General features: G+C 39.0%; 1 protein-coding gene across 4 annotated transcripts in view; it reads right to left on the reverse strand.

The window, feature by feature from the left end:
- The window catches only part of LOC124805371 (zinc finger protein 761-like), a 161957-nt gene that overhangs the window by 36712 nt on the left and 103845 nt on the right, over nt 1-21400 (reverse strand). For all 4 annotated transcript variants that reach the window (XM_047265927.1, XM_047265926.1, XM_047265924.1 and 1 more), the window contains one exon: nt 17707-17870. In XM_047265927.1, coding sequence (XP_047121883.1) covers nt 17707-17870 — 164 coding nt within the window. The remainder of the gene's footprint in view (nt 1-17706; nt 17871-21400) is intronic.

A 21400-nucleotide genomic window follows, 5' to 3' on the forward strand; every position in this document is an offset into this window, starting at 1 on the left:
AACGTGTGGTTCCTGAAGAGGGGCAGCAGCCTTTACAGTAGTTGCAGGGGCAACAGTCAGGATGATTGACTGATCTGACCTTGTAACACTAACCAAAACGACCTTGCTGTGCAGGTACTGCGAACGGCTGAAAGAAAGGGGAAACTGCAGCCATAATTTTTCCTGATGGCATGCAGCTTTACTGTATAGCTAAATGATGATGGCGTCCTCTTGGGTAAAATATTCCGGAGGTTAAATAGTTCCCCATTTAGATTTATGGGCGGGGACTACTCAAGAGGACATTGTTATGAGGAGAAATGAAACTGGCATTCTACGGATCGAAGAGTGGAATGTCAGATCCCTTAATCGGGCAGGTAGCTTAGAAAATTTCAAAAGGGAAATGGATAGGTTAAAGTTAGATATAGTGGGAATTAGTGAAGTTCGGTGGCAGGAGGAACAAGACTTCTGGTCAGGAGAATACAGGGTTACAAATACAAAATCAAATAGGGGTAATGAAGGAGTAGGTTTAATAATGAATAGGAAAATAGAACTGCGGGTAAGCTACTACAAACAGCATAGTGAACGCATTATTGTGGCCAAGATAGATACGAAGCTCGCGCCTACCACAGCAGTACAAGTTTATACGCCAACTAGCTCCGCAGATGACGAAGAGATTGATGAAATGTACGATGAGATAAAATTAATTATTCAGATAGTGAAGGGAGATGAAAATTTAATAGTCATGGGTGACGGGAACTCGATAGTAGGAAAAGGGTGAGAAGGAAATTTATTAGGTTAATGTGGAATGGGAGTAAGGAATAAAAGAGGAAGCCGCCTGGTAGAATTTTGCACAGAGCATAACTTAATCATATCTAACACTTGATTCAAGAATCATAAAAGAAGGATGTATACATGGAAGAAGCCTGGAGATACTGGAAGGTCTCAGATAAATTACATAATGGTAAGAAGAGATTCAGGAACCAGATTTTAAATTGTAAGACATTTCCAGGGGCAGATGTGGACTCTAACCACTCACACTCTATTGGTTATGAACTGCAAAAAGGTGGAATCTGAGGAGATGGGATCTGGATAAACTGAAAGAACCAGAAGTTGTAGAGAGCTTCATGGAGGGCATTAGGGAACGATTGACAAGAATGGGGAAAAGAAATACAGTAGAAGAAGAATGGGTGGCTTTGAGAGATGAAATAGTGAAGGTAGCAGAGGATCAAGTAGGTAAAAAGACGAGGGCTAATAGAAATCCTTGGGTAACAGAAGAGATATTGAATTTAATTGAAGAAAGGAGAACATATAAAAATGGAGTAAATGAAGCAGGCAAAAAGAAATACAAACGTCTCAAAAATGAGATCGACAGGAAGTGCAAAATGGCTGAACAGGGATGACTACAGGACAAATGTAAGGATGTAGAGGCGCATATCACTAGGGGTAAGATAGATACTGCCTATAGGAAAATTAAATAGACCTTTTGAGAAAAGAGAACCACTAGCATGAATATCAAGAGCTCAGATGGAAACTAAGTTCTAAGCAAAGAAGGGAAAGCAGAAAGGTGGAAGGAGTATATAGAGGGCCTATACAAGGGTGATGTTCTTGCGGATAATATTATAGAAATGGAAGAGAATGTAGATAAAGATGAAATAGGACATATGATACTGCGTGAAGAGTTTGACAGAGCACTGAAAGACCTAAGTCAAAACAATGCCCCAGGAGTAGACAACATTCCAACATTCCATTAGAACTACTGACAGCCTTGGGAGAGCCAGGCCTAACAAAACTCTACCAACTAGTGAGCAAGATGTATGAGACAGGTGAAATACCCACAGACATCAAGAAGAATATAATAATTTCAATCCCAAAGAAAGCAGGTGTTGACAGATATGAACTATCAGTTTAATAAGCCATGGCGGCAAAATACTAACACAAATTCTTTACAGATGAATGGAAAAACTGGTAGGAGCTGACCTTGGGGAAGATCAGTTTGGATTCTGTAGAAATGTTGGAACACGCAAGGCAATACTGATCCTACGACTTATCTTAGAAAATAGATTAAGGAAAGGCAAACCTACGTTTCTAGCATTTGTAGACATAGAGAAAGCTTTTGACAATGTTGATTGAAATACTTTCTTTCAAATTCTGAAGGTGGCAGGGGTAAAATACAGGGAGCCAAAGGCTATTTACAATTTCTACAGAAACCAGATGGCAGTTATAAGAGTCGAGGGGCATAAAAGGGAAGCAGTTGTTGGGAAGGGAGTGAGACAGGGTTGTAGCCTATCCCTGATGTTATTCAATCGGTATATTGAACAAGCAGTAAAGGAAACAAAAGAAAAATTCAGAGTAGGTATTAAAATCCATGGAGAAGGAATAAAAACTTTGAGGTTCACCAATGACATTGTAATTCTGTCGGAAACAGCAAAGGACCTGGAAGAGCAGATGAACGGAATGGACAATATGTTGAAAGGAGGATATAAGATGAACATCACCAAAAGCAAACAAGGATAATGGAATGTAGTCGAATTAAACCAGGTGATGCTGGGGGAATTAGATTAGGAAATGAGACACTTAAAGTAGTAAAGGAGTTTTTCTATTTGGGGAGCAAAATAACTGATGATGGTCGAAGTAGAGAGGATATAAAATGTAGACTGGCAATGGCAAGGAAAGTGTTTCTGAAGAAGAGAAATTTGTTAACATCGAGTATAGATTTAAGTGTCAGGAAGTCATTTCTGAAAGTATTTGTATGGAGTGTAGCCATGTATGGAAGTGAAACATGGACGATAAATAGTTTAGACAAGAAGAGAATAGAAGCTTTCGAAATGTGGTGCTACAGAAGAATGCTGAAGATTACATGGGTAGAGCACATAACTAACATGGAGGTATTGAGCAGAATTGGAGAGAAGAGAAATTTGTGGCACAACTTGACTAGAAGAAGGGATCGGTTGGTAGGGCATATTCTGAGGTATCAAGGGATCACCAATTTAGTATTGGAGGGCAGTGTGGAGGGTAAAAATCGTAGAGGGCGACCAAGAGACGAATACACTAAACAGATTCAGAAGGATGTAGGTTGCAGTAGGTACTGTGAGATGAAGAAGCTTGCGCAGGATAGAGTAGCATGGAGAGCAGCATCAAAGCCGTCTCTGGACTGAAGACCACAACAACAACATTTTACTTTTACGTGCAAAAAAGTTGACTACATATTTTATTTCTAAACATCGTCTTACTGATTTTATGAGGCCCACCACAATTTCCTCTCTAGTAACGATCTCTTTCTATCAGAGTACCATTTAAACTCAATATCCTCAATATTTGTCCCATATATTCCAATTTCTGTCTTGCCCTAAAATTTTTGCTGTCTTTAGATCCCTCTACTATAATGGAAGTTAACTCCTGATGTCTTATCACGTCTCAGGATCATGCCCCTTCTTCTAGTTAGTGTTTTAAAAATATTGCTTTCCTTGTTGATTCTGTGCAGAATTCCTCATTTCTTGTATTATCAGTTCACAAACATTTTAGTGTCCTCCTGTAACACCATATCTAGAATGCTTAGGTTCTCTTCTTTTCCCATTTCCTCACAGCCAAAATTTCATTTACATAGAACGCTATGCTCCAGTTGTACATTCTCACACATTTCTTTCTTAAATTATAGCCTAACTTTGATACATAAACTTCTTTTGGCCTCTGCTAGTCTGCTTCTTCCATCCTCTTTGCTTTGTCTATGATGTGTTATTTTACATCCAAGTTAACAGAATTTCTTCATTCATATACTATGAGCTGACCACTTTTGATTTTAGATTTGTTACTAAGGTCGTCTCTGCTGCTTTTTAATAGTTTCATCTTTCTTTGTTTTACACTCCATCCATATTCTGTGTTCTGTAGATGCTCATTCCATCCAATAGGTTCTTTATTTCTTCTCTGGATTCAAAGAGAATAGAAACATCAACAGCAACATTTCTTGTCTTGCTTCTTCTGTACACAACTTGAACAGTTGTGGAGAAAGTTTATTATACCAGCTTATGACCTTTTAATCTAAACCTTTCTCTCTTGGTTCTCCATCTTTAAAAATTGTTCTTGGTACTTCAATATATTGAACATTACTTGTTTTGCCTGTTCTAAGATTTTGAACATTTTGCACTGCCAAAGGCATTTTCTATGTTGGCAAATCCTAAGTTTTGGTCAGCAACTTGGATGCATGAGGTATCAAGATTATGGTGTGATATTTCTCACATTTAGCTGCTATTGCTATCTGTGAGTGATATTCCTCCCAAAGTCTGAGGGAATGTCTCTGCCTTACAGATTCCACACACTACCCTATATAACTATTTGCTTGCTACTTCCCATGATGCTTCTATAAATTCTGAAGGAATATTGTTTGATTGCAAATATTCCAATGACCTGTCAAGCTCTGAGTCTATTACTGGGTCCTTACATCCCCCAAATTAACACCCATTTTGTTTCCCCTCACATCATCAGATAGTGATTCTCCTTTGCAGATGCTCTCAATGAACTCTCTCCATCTATGTGCTCTCTCCTCTGTGTTTAAGAATGGAATTACCTTTGCACTCTTAACATTGATGCCTTTGCTATTTAATTATTGAAAAGTTATTCTGAATTTTCTATATAGTTATTCTATCCTTCAAAGGATCATTTCCTTTTAGATTTCTTAACATTTTCTTGTAGCTATTTTCCTTTAATTTCCATGCACTTTCTAGTGATTTCACTTTTAGGTGGCTTATATTGCTGTATTCCTGTCTTTGCCTGAACATTTTTCTAGTTCCTTCTCCACCTATCAATTAAATTCCCTCTTCTGTTATCTACAATTTCTTTGGAGCTACCCTCCTTATGCCTATATTTGTCTGTTTAACGTGCCCTTTTTAGGTAAGTCCATTACCCTTCAATTGAACTAACTACTATTATATTCATTATCACCATATTTATGGCCTGAGGCAATTACAACTCACATAATCACTCCTTATTACTTCAATACAGCACTTCTTTGTACACTGATTCTTCCTGAAGATTCTTTAAATTTCAGCATAGTCTTCAACATTACAAAATAGACCACAGTCTCTACCTGCAGCAGGACACAACTTAAATTTCATTATGCAAATTTTTAATTTCTTTCTCACCATGAAGTAATACAGCTGGTATCTTTCTGCATCTCCTGGGGTTTTCTAAGTAAGCCACCCCTCTTGTCAATTTTGAACATTGTAGTACTAGTTACAAGCATAATTTATTAGAGACCTTCAGGAGATTTCTCCTTTCTCTTTTCTACAGTCAAGACAATATCATCATGCAATTTCCATTCATCCTCCCTGATAACTTGTGGGTAGTCATGCTGATGTAAAAGGTGAAACAGTGTTTACATAGCAGCTGGTATACGACTTGTGTCATTTCACAGATGGCTCTCCCTTTGATAGTATGTGTTTTGCTAGTTACAAGGTTTGTATAGGTAGTGATAGGAAGATGCATAGGGCACGTCATACAGCATGAATGGTAACACAGGTAGGAGTTATAGGGCAGGGAGATGGGTGCAGAAGGAGCATAGGAGCTGAGAATGATATTGTGGGGGTTGGAAGGGTGATGAAAAGCTATTCTAGGTGTGGTGGGCAAATATGCCAGACAGAATGGACTTCACTTCAGGGAATGATTTTAGGAAGTAATAGCCTTCTTGAAGTAGCTGATTAATACATTCAAGACCGGGCTAATACTGAGTGATGTACTTATAAGTTACTTTTTGGATCAATCATTAGTACCAGGATTGGATTTGATGCCCCAGGAAACCTGCTTTTAAACTAGACTGGTAGAGTAATTACATCCAGTGGAAACTGAGGTTAGACTGGTGGTGTGTTGCTGTAAAGAGACTGCATCTGAAGAAATATATTTGTCTTGACTAACATGGCTATATGGGAGGTAATGTTTGATATCAAAAGGATGGCAACTGTCAAAACGTGTTTGTTAGTATGTTTACTGTTAGCAGAAGGTGTGTTGCTAACCTTCGGTGAGAACGAAATCAACATCAAATAAAGTGGCATGGGATTTGGAACAAGGTCATGTGAAATTTATATGGGAACATGTGTTTCAAGATTCCCAGAATTTTGAAAGGTCAGCCTCACCATGACTTCATATGGCAAAGATCACCAATGCACTGAAACCAAACCAGGGGCTGAAGGCTTATGCATCCCAAGAAAGACCTCTACAATTGATCCAAAAAAATTTGGCACAGGAAGGAGCCATCCTGGTTCCCTGGGCTGTGCCCCTGGTCTAGTACAAAATCTTCCTTCCTATGTTAAAGACACCAACTATTTCCTAGATCATCTGAAATCTGTGTGTGTCTCACTTACACCGTACACCTTGCTCGTCACCTTTGATGCCACCTCCCTCTATACAAAACATTGTCCATATTGTTCATATTAAACCTGCTAACGAACAACATAACTTACATTCTGAGAGCTACCATCCTTTCCATGTCCAACATTCCCTTCCATAAAACCTTGGCATTCAAGGCAGATGTATTTGTTCAGATGTAGACTCTTTACAGCACTACACCACCATTCTCACCTCGTTTTCCACTGGATCTAATTACCCCAGCAGCCTAGTTCAAAATCAGGTTTCCCGGGCCTTCATGTCCAATCCTGGTACAGCTGGTCAACCAAAAAGCAACTTAGGAGTATACCACTCGTCACTCAGTATTAGCCTGGTCTTCAATGTACTAATCAGCTTCTTCGAAGAGGCTATTACTTTCTAAAATCATGCTCTGATGAAGTCCATTCTGCCTGAAATATTGCCTGTCACACCTAGAATAGCTTTTTATCACCCTCACAATCTGTGCAATACCCTTTTCTGAATCAATGTTCCTTCTGCACACATTTCCCTACCCTGGAGCTCCTACCCATGTGACTGTCCCTGCTCTAAGGCTTGCTCTATGCACCCTCCTACCACCATTTATACCAAACCCGTAACCAACAAAACATGTATTAGCAAAGGGAGAACCATCTGTGAAATGACGTATGTCATGTACCAGTTGCTATAAAAATACTGTTTGGCCTTTTACATTGGCATGTCTACCACCAAGTTATCAGTTAAGATGTACTGGCTTAGGCAACCTGTTTCTCAGACCTATACAGGTGGGAAATGGCACTACAACAGTTCTCAGTTCTCGACACCTGTCTAGCCTTAATTTATGTTAATTTCTTTGGTCTCAGCATTTCTTCACAGTAATTACTCCTTCCTTCATTCTCTTTTAGTTTTCTATATCTTGTATTTTCTGACCTGTCTATTTTTACCACCTCCCTCCAACCTCTATTGACATGCAATGCACTTAGCTTTCTGAACTTATGAACTCATGCACAATGTTTTGGCATAGTGTCTTTGCATAATACCCTTTCTTCCACCTTTAAGCTCTCACATTTTCAAATCTTGTCCGGTGCAGTCTCCAACAATCAGTCTTTCCTCCTCAACCTTCCTGGTAAGTCTCCCCGGACCTGGGGTTCTGGAAAGCTTTCCCAAACTCTACCCCTTTTCATAGATCTCATCAGTCCTTTTCCTTCACCAATCTTCCTTCCCTCAATCCTTCTGCCAGAAGAAGCCACTGGCTCTTAAAGCTTGCAAACTTTAATATCTTTCTGTGTGTGTTTCCCTGCAGCCACTTGTAAGTCAATTTTTTTATCTATCCAATTAGATTATATTTTCAAAAATTGATTATTTTCTTTGATATTTTTCCCATGTGGAATGTTTCCCTCTATTATATTAATATCACAAACTGTAGTTGGCAACGATTTGGTTAAAATTCTGATGAAAATACCATATTTACTCGAATCTAAGCTGCACTCGAATCTAAGCCGCACGTGAAAAATGAGACTTGAAATCAAGGAAAAAAAATTTTCCCGCATCTAAGCCGCACCTGAAATTTGAGACTCGAAATTCAAGGGGGAGAGAAAAGTTTTAGGCCACACCTCTAAATCGAAACTAAGTTGGTCCATTGTAATATGAGACACAATTTAGGTCGAATGAATGACAATACAGCTACAGTAGTTTGGGTCGAGTCGTAAGCTTAGCAGTTAAGCTTTACCAGGTACGCATTGCTATGCGTCAGGCGCTCCGTCCGTATTTATACGGGTACCATTCCTTTTTCACGTGCTTCGTTTGGTTTGAATTGATTGCTTATTTTTCTTTGATCTGATAAGTGCCGTTCTCTATGTTATAGGTGTTTACGTCACTCTAAGCTGAAAATGTATTATTGTACTGTGTCATGCATTGTTTGTCGCATTCTGTTAATGAGTGTTAACAGCCTGTCGCCGCTTGCGGCATGGCTTGCTGTTGTGCGCGCTACCATGGCTTAAAAGAAGAATCGTCTCATTAGCAAAACAATGGCAAGAGACTGCTATTTGTTGTTAATTACACTGCTGCTTTCTTTGATAATGATCAACAAGAACCAAATAATAGACTGCGTATGATAGAAGATGTTCTGAACTAGAGTTTAGCGAAAATTTTTCTCCGTTCGAAAATCTTTGCAGACGCCTCTTTAGTACATTACATTCTGCACAGAAATTAGAGTCATCGTAGATTTAAAAATCTAGTCAATTGCCGTGCTTCATTTCTGACTGTATCACTATTAGGCATAAGAATAATACGAATATAAACATCACATGATATGTATATTCTTCCGCGTTTGCTGTTGTCTCACTCTAGTTTCGTAGTTTATTAGGCAGACAGGATTTAAATGAGATAGCAGCAAACACGAAAGAATACATGGCAAAATGTTTATATTCGTATTATTCTTATGGTGCAGAGAATACTGCATGTGATTCACAATTCATAAAATTCCTATTAGCAACGATCTCTTCTCACAGGTTGGAAATTCAGAACGTGGAGTTGGCCATATTTATAAACATCCCAGTCTTTCCAGTCGGATTTTCGTAGTACATTGAAATGCTGCTACATTCGAAGATGAACAATACGGAATTTGTATTTACTACGTTGGATAATGTATGAAAAATGCAGTGGTCGAAACCCGGGGGAGAGAAAACGCTCGCCTTCCACCTTTTTTTTTAATTTATTTACTGATGCAGAGGTTTTGGCGCCAGTATTTATCTTCGTGCCTGCAAAGCATGCCTGTATAGTGCTACATATATTCGACGGCAGAAGTTTGTTGTGGCGGCACCTACCAACATTTTTTCTGAACTTCCACTTACTTTGCACTCGATTCTAAGCCGCAGGCGGTTTTTTGGATTACAAAAACCGGAAAAAAGTGCGGTTTAGATTCGAGCAGATACGGTAATCCTATGACTGAACTGTTTATAGCCACCCATTCTTTGTCCTATGTTCTGATGAATAACAAATCCTACTCCCATTATGACCCTTACGGACTGCTGATTTTAACCTACATTCATCTGAAGAGACATTCCTACCTCCTTTCTATTCCATGTCACTGACCCCTACAACGTTTACATTTCAGCCTTTTCATTGCCCTTTCAGATATTGTAGCTTCCCTAATACATTCAGACATTTGCCACTCTACACTACAATTCACTGAATGTTACCCTTTCATCGATTTCCAATTTTTTTTTTTATCATTGTCACCTTACCCTTTACAGTTCTCTCCCAGGGATCTGAAAAGATGAGAGGGGGGACTTGTCTGGGATTTTTTGCCAGTGGATGGATCCTCATGACACCTTTTTCAATTGCAGGTTACATTTCCTATGGATATACATTATGTGTCTTTACTGCAGTGGTTTCCAATACATCCTGCATCTTCCTGTGACTGATCTTTACTGATTCTGGTGGCAGTCCCCCTCCTCTCCACGTACAAGAGGGTGCACAGAACCTGTCTACTATTCCACCCTCTTTTTAGTAAGTCTTCAACCATGACAAGCTGATGGCTTTTGCTCAAAATCTAAGCACTAGCTAGGATGAAACCCAGGACCCTGGACCTTTGGAACAGAAGTAAGAAATCCTACCACTAGACAGCACATCATTGTACATAACTGAAAGTGAATACAGCTCCACTTGTTGTTTGCTTTAGATTTTCACAATTGTCATTACTGGACCTCAGCCACAAATATTGACATACATACAAAACTTCTGCAAGTTATATATACTTCTTGCCACCATACTTTAAAATGTCACAATAGTCAGTTGTAACTGAAAATAAGTAATAACATGTAAATCAAATAGTAGTTGTAAAACTGATTAACAATACAGAGGAGTCCAGAAAAGGTAGACAATCTTTGGAACAAAATGACATATAATCGCAATTTTGCATGGTAGCATAGTCCATTGTTTTCTCAATAGATCTTGGCATACGTTTTCCAGCAGATGACAGTGCAGCAATGAATGAAGTAATATTGTCATCTGAGCAATGTAAGGCCATATTTAAGTGGTACTGGAAGTACAAATACATGATGGAGGTACAATGCCAATAGTGTAATGTATACGGAACTCAGCCACCAACACGTACAACATTTTATCATATACATGATAAATTTAAAGCCGACAGTACTATTCAGGATGTGCATAATGAAAGATCTGGCCAACAAAAAATATCGGCAAGTCCAGCTCCCACCACTGCTGCATTGCAACATTTTACTACATCATGTCAAAAATCTGTGAAGGGGGGTGCCCATGAAAGCCAAGATTGCTGCATGCTATGAACAATGATGACCCGCATTGAAGGCTGGCTTACTGTGAGTGGTTTGAAGGCATGCTTCACAAGGATGACCAATTTCCAGTGATGATTATTTGACCTGACGAGGCGAAACTCAAACTGAACAGTACTGTAAATTGCCACAACTGTGTGCGCTGGGCTCCTGAAAGTGCTCACGTTCACATGGACAAATACCGTATTTACTCGAATCTAAGCCGCACTCGAATCTAAGCCGCACCTAAAAAATGAGACTCGAAATAAAGGGAAAAAATAATTCCCGAATCTAAGCCGCACCTGAAATTTGCGACTCGAAATTCAAGGGGAGAGAAAAGTTTTAGGCCGCACCTCCAAATCGAAACAAAGTTGGCCCATTGTAATATGAGACACAATTTACGTCGAATGAATGACGATACAGCGACAGTAGTTTGGTTCGAGTCGTAAGCTTAGCAGTTAAGCTTTACCAGGTAGCCATTGCTATGCGTCAGGCGCTCCGTCCGTATTTATACGAGTACCCTTCCTTTTTCACGTGCTCTGTCTGGTTTGAATCGATTGCTTATTTTGCTTTGATCTGATACGTGGCGTTTTCTTTGTTATAGGTGTTCACGTCATCCTAAGCTGAAAATGCATTACTGTACTGTGTCTTGCATTGTTTGTCGCATTCTGATGGCGCATGTTTACGGCCTGTTGCCGCTCGCGGCACGGCTTGCTTTTGTGCGCGCTACCGCCGCTTAAAAAGAGAGGAATCGTCTCATTAGCGAAACAATGGCAAGAGACTGCTATTTGTTGTTACTCACACTGCTGCTTTCTTTGATAATGATCAACAAGAACCAAATAATAGACTGCGTATGATAGAACATGTTCTGAACGAGAGTTCGGCGAAAATTTTTCTCCGTTTGAAAATCTTTGTGGCCGCTTCTTTAGTACATCAAATTCTGCACAGAAATTAGAGTCATCTTAGATTTAAAAATCTAGTCAGTTGCCGTGCTTCATTTCTGACTGTATCACATTAGGCATAAGAATAATACGAATGTAAACATGACGCGATACGTATATTCTTCCGCGTTTGCTGTTGTCTCACCCTAGTTTCGTAGTTTATTAGGCAGACAGGATTTAAATGAGATAGCAGCAAACGTGAAAGAATACATGGCAAAATGTTTATATTTGATTATTCTTATGGTGAAGAGAATACTGCATGTGATTCACATTTCATCAGGTTCCTATTAGCAGCCATCTCTTGTCACTGGTAGGAAAAAATTCAGAACGTAGAGTTGGCCATATTGACAAACATCCTAAACAGTCTTGCCTGTCGGATTTTCGTAGTAAATTGAAATTCTGCTACATTCGAAGATGAACAATACGGAATTTGTATTTACTTCGTTGGATAATGTATGAAAATGCAGTGGTCGAAACTCGGGGCGGAGAAACAAAAAGCTCATCTTCCAACTTTCTTTTTTTTCTTCTTTTTTTAATTTATTTACTGACGTAGAGGTTTTGGCGAAAGTATTTATCTTTGTGCCTACACGGCATACCTGTGTAGCGCTACATATATTCGACAGAAGTTATAGTTGTAGCGGCACCTACCAACATTTTTCTGAACTTCGCTTGCTTTGCACTCGATTCTAAGCCGCAGGCGGTTTTTTGGATTACAAAAAAATCAGAAAAAAAGTGCGGCTTAGATTCGAGTAAATACGGTATGTTAATCTACCAAGTGTTACTGTTTGGTGTGGTCTGTCATTGTACAGTTTGACTAGCTCATGGTTATGAGGCCATAACTGAAAATTTTCTTTAAAATTGATAGTATGCTGGTAAGTAGCAACAGACATAAGCTTAACATCAAAGTCCTTAAGCTATTTATTATTCATATCATTTTCTGTATAACAAGGATTATGGAAGAATAGTAACACACACCATCCTTGTCAAATTAAGATAGTAAAACCTGTTCCCTGCACCAACTTGTCACTACTTATCTCAGCCCAACCACTAGTAAATCCTACAACAAAGACAATGTTGTAACCCTTACTTCAGATCACAATACTTATTGAACTTTTAACTTCTGTACCAACAACTCAAATTGTCACTTAGTCCATGAACCAAGCAAAAAGAGGTTCTTAGTGAAAGATTTATCTGGGCCACAACAGAAATTATTCAGAGATTGTTTGACGGTAGAAGAATAAAGTCCAAATACCACTTAGCCAGATTACACACATTTTGTAGTAAAGTTCCATATAGGCAAAAGGTGGTGGAAACCATGAGTTCAGGATTCATAGCACAAAACACCTTAACAGTCAGTGCTGCAGAGTCCACTTGTAAACAAGAGCTGGATACAGCAACTGAGGCAGAGATAGTAAATGGCTGCCCTTACATTTGGTCTGCAATGGATGCTCAAGTTGCTAGTCTGCAATATTGATCTCGTTCTTGCCGCAAGTGCCCTCACTGGACGTATACCACGTTGCACTTACAGATATACCTGTGTCATCTGTCTGCATGTCCTGTGCAGTTTCTAAAGGCAGAGCAACATGTGATACCAAGTATGTTTTTTATCATCTAACGTATGTTCACCACACAGCATTGTGCATATGAATGAACCTACTTAAACTGCCTGAGTGTATGAATGAATGCAGATGAACTGTTTGCCTTGACAAGTACCCAGGTGCAGTGCATGCTTTACAGCAAGATGGCTCCCTCCCTCGCTCTACTCATAATTCTTGATTGATGTATTCATTATTCATTTCTCTACCAAGGTAGATAACTTTAATACTTAAGGTTAGTATCCTTCATTAGTATATGCAGAGTACATCATTTATATAATGCATATAAAACAATAACAGTATGGGAAAGATGGATTGTTACCATGTTGAAGAGGTGTTGAGCTGTTGACAGGCACAATGAAAAACACTGCTAAAATATTTGAGCTTTTGGACAAAGTCCCTTTTCCAAAGTAGAAAACACACACACACACACACACACACACACACACACACACACACACACATTCATACAAGCCAAACACATGACTTGCACACACATGGTCCCTGTCTCCAGGCACTGGGCCCTGACTGCAGTTAGAACTCAATGCCTGCATGTGAGCTATACTTGTGTGAACGTGTGTATTTCCTTCTTTTGAAAAAGAACTTCGTGTTAAAACTAAAATATTTTACACAAATTGTCATTGTGCCTATCTTTAATTATATTGTTATCATTAACATTAATGTTAATGTTGATATTATTAATGTCAGTATTATATATTAATATTAATGTTGATATTATTGATGTTAGTATTGATCTTTATATTATCAATATGAATGTGAATGACACTTTTTCATCCAAAAAATCTGAAGTTACATCCTTCTAATGATAAAAATCCAGGATATCCAATGAGTTACTCAAAATGAGTATTTTTTTTAGCACTAACAGAAATAGGAAAAAAAAATCAGAATGTTTGAGAAAAATGTGTTTAAATAGGAACAAAAATTACCCACAAAAAATGCCACATTAATTATCCTTCTAGTGCAGAAGCAAGAAATAAGCTTTAAAAACGTGTTTATTGCACTGTGATTCCATTTAAAAACTTTGTTTTCTTACAAAACTTTGCATCTGATGATTTTGTTTTCATGAGCAGCCCTAGTGAAACAAGCCTGAACTACACAACAAACATGATGTGCATATTATTGTCATCAACTTATTAAGAACAGCGAAGTGTCATTTGATATTTGTGGCCCAAATGGTATAGCCAAGTGAAATTCATAGGGACATGCTTGGTATGTATAGGATGGCTGTAGTAATATCTCCAGATGGTGTACATTCTTCCAAGAGCGCCCTGTGAGCCTTAGTGACTCACCATGCTCCAGTGGCAACAGCTGCAACCCCGCAGAATGTTGGAGCCACTGAGGCAGCAATTTTGAACAGCTGGCATGGACAACTTATCACAGAAATTGAACGTTTCCTATGGTGCAATGTAAAGATTTTTCTGACACATTGGAATTTCATAAAGTTAGTGCTCGCTACATGCCTAAAAAACTTGCAGACAACCACAAGGGCTCTTGTTCATGAGAAAATCGCCAGTTTGGGTGGGAACTGCTCCAGCATCCACCCTGAAGTCTGGACTTTGCACCATCGGACTTTTATCTGTTTTGTCCCATGAAGAAACTCCTGATCAGTCAACTCTCTGTGACAGATGTGGAAGTGAAATCAGCAGTCCGCAGCTGGCTATACTCCAACCACAGAAACTTCTATGAATAGGCCGTACTGGTACCATGATGGAAGAAATGTGTTGAGAATGTGGTGACTATGTAGAGAAGTAGATAAAGGATGTATGTTTATTTATAATTTTTTTGTTACCTACTAAACTTTTTAGTAATAAAATTATTGTGCATTATTCTCAGATCTTCCCCCGTATAATTTTGAACAAAGATTCTACATCACCCAAAACATTGCAATCCCACCTGTTTGCAGAATGAGTAAAACTATGTGAAATACAGCCCTTGGAGCTACTATCCTCACAGATCCAGCAGCAGGAGATGTCTGTCATAGTCTGTATACCAATGATCACAACCAATTACCCATTTATTTTAAATGACTTCAATTCTCAATAAAAGTTGTGTTGGCTATAACAATAAACAAAACTCAAGGAGAAGAGAAGAGAATAGGGGAGGTGGTTCACATACTGTATTCCAATCCTGCTCTTCAAAGCACTGTTGTCAAATGCAGCAAGCTCGAGAGCTGTGATAAATACTTCTCCTTCACTGACAAGCTGTGAGCTTTAGGAAGACTCTACAACACTCAGGTTACGTAATTCTAAATAAAAACCAGTAATGTCAACACAGGTCCCATTCTCAACAGTTATTTCATCCACTTCAATTCAGTTTATCTAAATATGTAAACAGATATTTAACAGTGAAACCACCCAATTAGAAACTGAGTCTGCCATGTTTACTCATAGATTAAAAGATTGTGTAATTCAGATAGTGCCCATGTTTACTCATAGATTAAAAGATTGTGTAATTCAGATAGTGAATAACTCTTCTGGTTCAAATAAGTGGTAGTCAACCAACCAACACTTTTCATCCAATCCAACCATAGGCATTAAAATGAATTTAGAATTGCCACACAAGTCAAGAAGTGAGACTATTATTATTAGTATCACAGTATTACAATCAGTGATTCAGACATTGCATAATTCTTCCAGTTCCAATTCTTCATCATTGTTTGTACTAATACAAAACTGTGTCAGTTCGACGTGCAAGTCGCCAAAGTGGTGTCAAATCGATAGACTTGCACCTGGCGAGCAGTCTACCCGACAGGAGGCCCTAGTCACTCAACATTTTTTTTAACACTGTATCAGTGAATTTTGACGTAGTTGTGACACATCATTGTCTAACACCATCAAATATACATTAAAAATAACATATCACTAATCAAACATATCAACAAAACATTCAAATCAGTCTTTACTTGATAGCATTAACGAGCTGATTACTGTAGTCTCTGTTCTGTAGCACAAACTACTAGTCGCCTAGATGTTGAAAGTCTAAATGAGTGAGAATGGTGTTTGCTCATGAAAGTACATAGCACTACAATTTGAATGGCACTAACATACTCATTTATTCTTGCGAAATTCAATTGTTAGTGATGATGACCAGCTTCTCCATTATGAAATGGCGAAGTTCATTATCATATTTTGGGCACAAAGCACAGTTAACATTTAGGTGAAAAAAGCCATATACCACTAGCCTGTAGTAACTTGTCAAAGAAAAATATGCTGTAGTATTTCAGTTAAGACAGTCCATAATGAGAATCACCATGTCCAATAATAGCTCACTCCAATGACAATGATATCACACATGTTCTTGTTAATTACAACAGAGTTTAGGTAAAATGTTCATTTGTGTGGTATACAGAATCCACTCTAAAGTTATTAAACATTATGTAGTGCTATTGAGTTTTGCAGATATCGGTGCATGTATTTCTGTGTACAGAATGAGCACAGTAGCGGTGTCAGTCAACAATGTGAGCGCACTCAACACAGGTCTTACTTTTGAGCTTTCAAACTGCAAACTGCCAATTTTGGGTGATGGACAATGTGAGTACGTATAAACCGTTATTTTGTAAACTACATTACACTTTGAAAATCAAACTACATTATGCTTCGAAAATCACCGACGCTGGAGTTAACTGTTTTGGTTAAACTACCATAACTAATGTACTACTGGATTATAGAAAATGTTGCTAGATAGAAATTAAAAAAAATTCTTCATCCATAATGTACATCCCCTTGTTTACATCTATGGGCATCGTATTGTAAATTAAGGTAATTTACATGAAATTATTAATTTGTGAGTTAATTAATGAGTGCTATATGTCATTTTGTACACAGACATTAAAGTAACAAGTAGGTACTCAAAGTTTTGAATCTAGCAATAGTTATGGCAAAATCTGTGACGAAAAATGGTAATAGTCTGGAGGTATGTTAATCAACTTCAAACAATTCAAAGTACTTTACAGGAAAATGGGATTGCTTGACTTTCTGTTGGTGTGAGCCATCTTTCTCAAATGTAGTACTGACAGCTCAGAGTTTTGCGTGTTGTGAACTGTTGTACTGACATCAGATAATTATATTTTCAAATTATAACTGCCCTCATGTAAACTAATAACATCAATGTAAACAGAACAATCAAAATGATAACCTGAAAAATATCTTCAAGTGAAACTAAGTCTAAATAAGGTCTTGAGATTTTCATGAAAGTGTTATAAGCCAATAGATACATGTAATGGGGGAAAAAATAACCTTGGTTATTTATGGGAGAAGGAAAAATGTAACATGGGAAAAATTCTCCTGGCTATGTCTCAACTTAAAGCCAACTTCATCATATTTTAAATTTTTTATGCACTTCATATAATAAACATAAAATCTTTATGAAAAAAAGACCAAAGGTAATATGATAATTTCTGCTTCTTCAAATGTATGGAGTTCTTTTTGATTCCCTCTATATAGATAGTAAACTAACAGTGAAATAAAAATACACCATCCTGTAACTATTTTCAAAATTATACTGTCTAATTAACTGTGTGTTACTCACCTGAAAGGACGATCACCAGTGTGAGAACGCATGTGTTCCAGAAATGCATTTCGTTGTTTAACATGAGCATCACAGACAGGGCACACATGACTATTGTAGTTGCCAAGATGGACTGTGCGAATATGAACTTGCAGGTAGGCAGCTCGACATGTTGTGAAGCCACACTGTTGAATTAAAAAGGTATGTAAATTTTGCTCTTGTCTGGAGAAGTCAATTGCTTAGCAAAATATGAAATCATTAATAGATTTTTATTTTTTTACTGTTATTACAAAAACTTCTTTTTTAAAATTAATTTTTCTCAATATGTTACGTCAATTATTGTATTTTTACCTTTGAAGCTGATTGCAAAGGCACATGTGACATTATAATCAATAAAAATTCCGTGTTCCCTTCAGCACCAGTTCTATCTGCGTACATTAACATGACACTACAAATTCTGGGAGGAAAACAAAAAATGGAATGAGGCAAAACAACCATTCTCTATATAGGAGGAGGAAGGGGGGGGATGAATGGTGGTATTATACAGCTATCAGTGTCTATAGTCAGTCTAGTTCACCCATCATCACTGTCTGACATACTGTAATTATAAAACAAGTGAAACATGACTGTGAAACCAGTCATGTGATCTACAAGCTAAGCTTCAACCACTGTGATTCATTCTATGTGGGCATGACAAACAACAAGCTTTCTGTTGGCATTAATCACCACTGACAAACTGTGGACAAGAAACAGCTGGACTACCTTATAGCTGAGTACACAGCCCAACACAACATTCTCCATTTCAAGACTGCTTCATAGCCAGTGCCATCTGGGCCCTTCCCACCAACACCAGCTTTTCTGAACAACACAAGTGGGAACTCTCTCTGCAATACATCCTACATTCCCATTACCCTCCTGGCCTCAACCTTCATTCTTCATTGTTCTTACCATTCTCCATTCCCAGCCCAGTGTTACACAACTCTCTATTCCACCAGTGCACCCACAGTCTTCTTTCTTCTCTCCTTTTCTGCTCCCCCCCCCCTCCCCCCACCATCACCATCTAACCTCTGGATGCACCTAGCTGCTCTACCCTCTCTGCACCTCATCCCTGAACGTTTCCACAAGCAGCGCTTTACTGTCCCCCATCCCTACCCTGCTATCCCTCTCCCTCCCCGTTCCAGTCTCCTCCTTACCCCCACCACCCGGTTGCTTCTCCCATCACTCACTTGTGGTTGCAGCCAGAGACTGTGGTCATGTGTGTGTGAGTTGTGTTTGCTTGAGTGCATGTGTTGTCTATTTCCGATGAAGACTTAGTTGGCAGAAAGCTCACTTTCTGACAGTCTTTTTGTTGTGCCTATCTACGTCACAGCATCTCTGCTATATGGTGAGTAGCAGCTGTCCTTTTCATAATATTGTTAAGTCCATCCTTCAGTTTCCATTGTCTGGTGTTGCCTGATGGCTTGTCTTCCATCCCGCAACCCAGTGCTGTTTTCCTTTGTTACTATTTTTTAATTCATTACTGTACTCACCGTCTGTCCTACTTCCTCTTGTTTCCTATGTTTCTCTTGTTGCCCTACAAACCACACTGCATGATCTGCTTATGGGCCACACTGTACCAACCATTTCGGCTATGCCCTATAAAAGGCCACAAGACTGCGCTGATTGTTGGTACACCATCTCATGTCCCACATTCCTGTCATCGATATCAATAATCCTAAATCTTCAAATTGATCACACTTCCTGTGTCACTCTCGCGTATTTTCCTGTGTTATTTCCCATACCTTTCTGTGCTACACAAGCTTTTATCTCATCCCTCCCACCCCACAACCACTCCTCCTCCTCCTCTCTACTCCAGTCCACACCTACTAACTTCACCTAATGTAGTCACATCTGCCGTTCCCCTTCTTCACACTTATCGACCCACAGACCTGCAACCCACATTACAATCTTTTTGTTTATTTTTTCTCTGAACCCATTGTGTCTTCATCCCAATTTCAGTTGGCTGATTTTCACCTTTTGCTATTGGCCTACTTCCTGATTTCATCTTGTTACCACTTACTTCATCCATTTCGACCTTTTCGTGATTTTACCCAGTTATTTAGGTGTAATTCTGTGAATTTTCTTGGACATATTTCTAGGTTATTTATACATTTTTATGCATTTTATCCATCACCATGGACCCTTACTCTTGCCATCTGCGTCAATACAGAAGTGCTTCCTTACCCCTAGCCAGAACCCAGCCACACATACTGTTCCTGTATTGTTGCTTTGCTCATGGAATCCTCCCCAAATGGCCTTACCATCAAATTACCTATCCTGGCTGCCATTCTTCCTTCCACAATGACCTCCATCTGTTCAGATTCCACCAATCCTTAACCCTTACCAACATAATACTGAAAAATCATATAAAACAGCCCAAAACCTCCTTACAATACCTCCTCTCCATCTGCAAAATTCTCCATCTATGCAATCTCAAATTCCTGGATCTTATATCATACACTGAAACTCCTGCTCTCCAAGAACTAGAGCAACATGCACAACAACACCTCAACAAACTCTCCACCCTGTCCACTTCCTATTCCTGCCTTGGATTACCACTAGCCCCCACCTCTATAACAACCTCCAAATTTCCCCCATATCCTCTCATAGCTGACAAACCCTGTCTTGCAGACCTAATACGTTTACCCAACCCCCAGAAACTCCCTCACACTACCATACAGAATCCAGAACCTTTCCTCCAAAAGCCTTAGTGCCGCAGAAGTATTAGTCCTTTCCAAAGGACACACCTTTTGCACTGTCCCAAATTCAATCATTCAGGACTTGTTAACGACCTTCTCTCCTTCTGCTGGTTCCTACAGTGGAAACATTTTTTACCACCAACCCTACCAATCTGACTCAATCAAAGACCAATGCTAACTCAATTCACTCCTGCATCAAATCGTAATCCACCCTCAGTGCCTCAGAATCACCCCTGTTAATTTTCGAGAAATTCTTGACATCGAACCTTGCATCACCATCATTCCCCAAATACCTCAACATGTGAACTAACCTTACATCTGCAGAAAGAACTGCAAACCACCATCTAAAAACTGATCCCGACCTTATAATCCTACCTGCTGACAAAGGCTCACCACTGTTGTTTTGAACCACAAGAATTACCTGGCAGAAGTATTCCACCAGCTGTCAGATCCATCAATCTACAAACCTTGCCACAGTGACCACATTTGAGAAATCCATCAGGATCTCCAGTGTCTCTTCAAATTCTTGTGCCAATAACACAACCTCTTCCCAGAGTCCATCTCTCTCCTCACCCCTCCAGTCCCCGCACTCCTACCTTATACATCCTTTCTAAAGTCCATAAAAATAACCATCCAGGACATCCCACTGTGGCCAATTTCTGTATCCCCACTGAGAGAATTTCTGTTCTTGTAGGCCAACACCTTCACCCTATTACCCACAACCTACCCTCTTATATAAAAAAATACCAACCATTACCTCCACTGACTCTCTACTGTTCCTGTTCTTACACCACATGGTACCCTGCTCATTACTATTGAAGCCACCTCCCTTTACACTAACATCTCCAATGCCCTTGGCCTTACCACTATAGAACACTACTTTTCCCAGTGCCCGATAGATACCAAAACTACAATGCCTTCCTAATCAACAAGACCAACTACACCCTTACCCACAATTACTTCTCCTTTGAAGGCAC

This window comes from Schistocerca piceifrons, chromosome 7 (assembly GCF_021461385.2).
Source record: "Schistocerca piceifrons isolate TAMUIC-IGC-003096 chromosome 7, iqSchPice1.1, whole genome shotgun sequence".
NCBI classification, from domain to species: Eukaryota; Metazoa; Arthropoda; class Insecta; order Orthoptera; family Acrididae; genus Schistocerca; species Schistocerca piceifrons.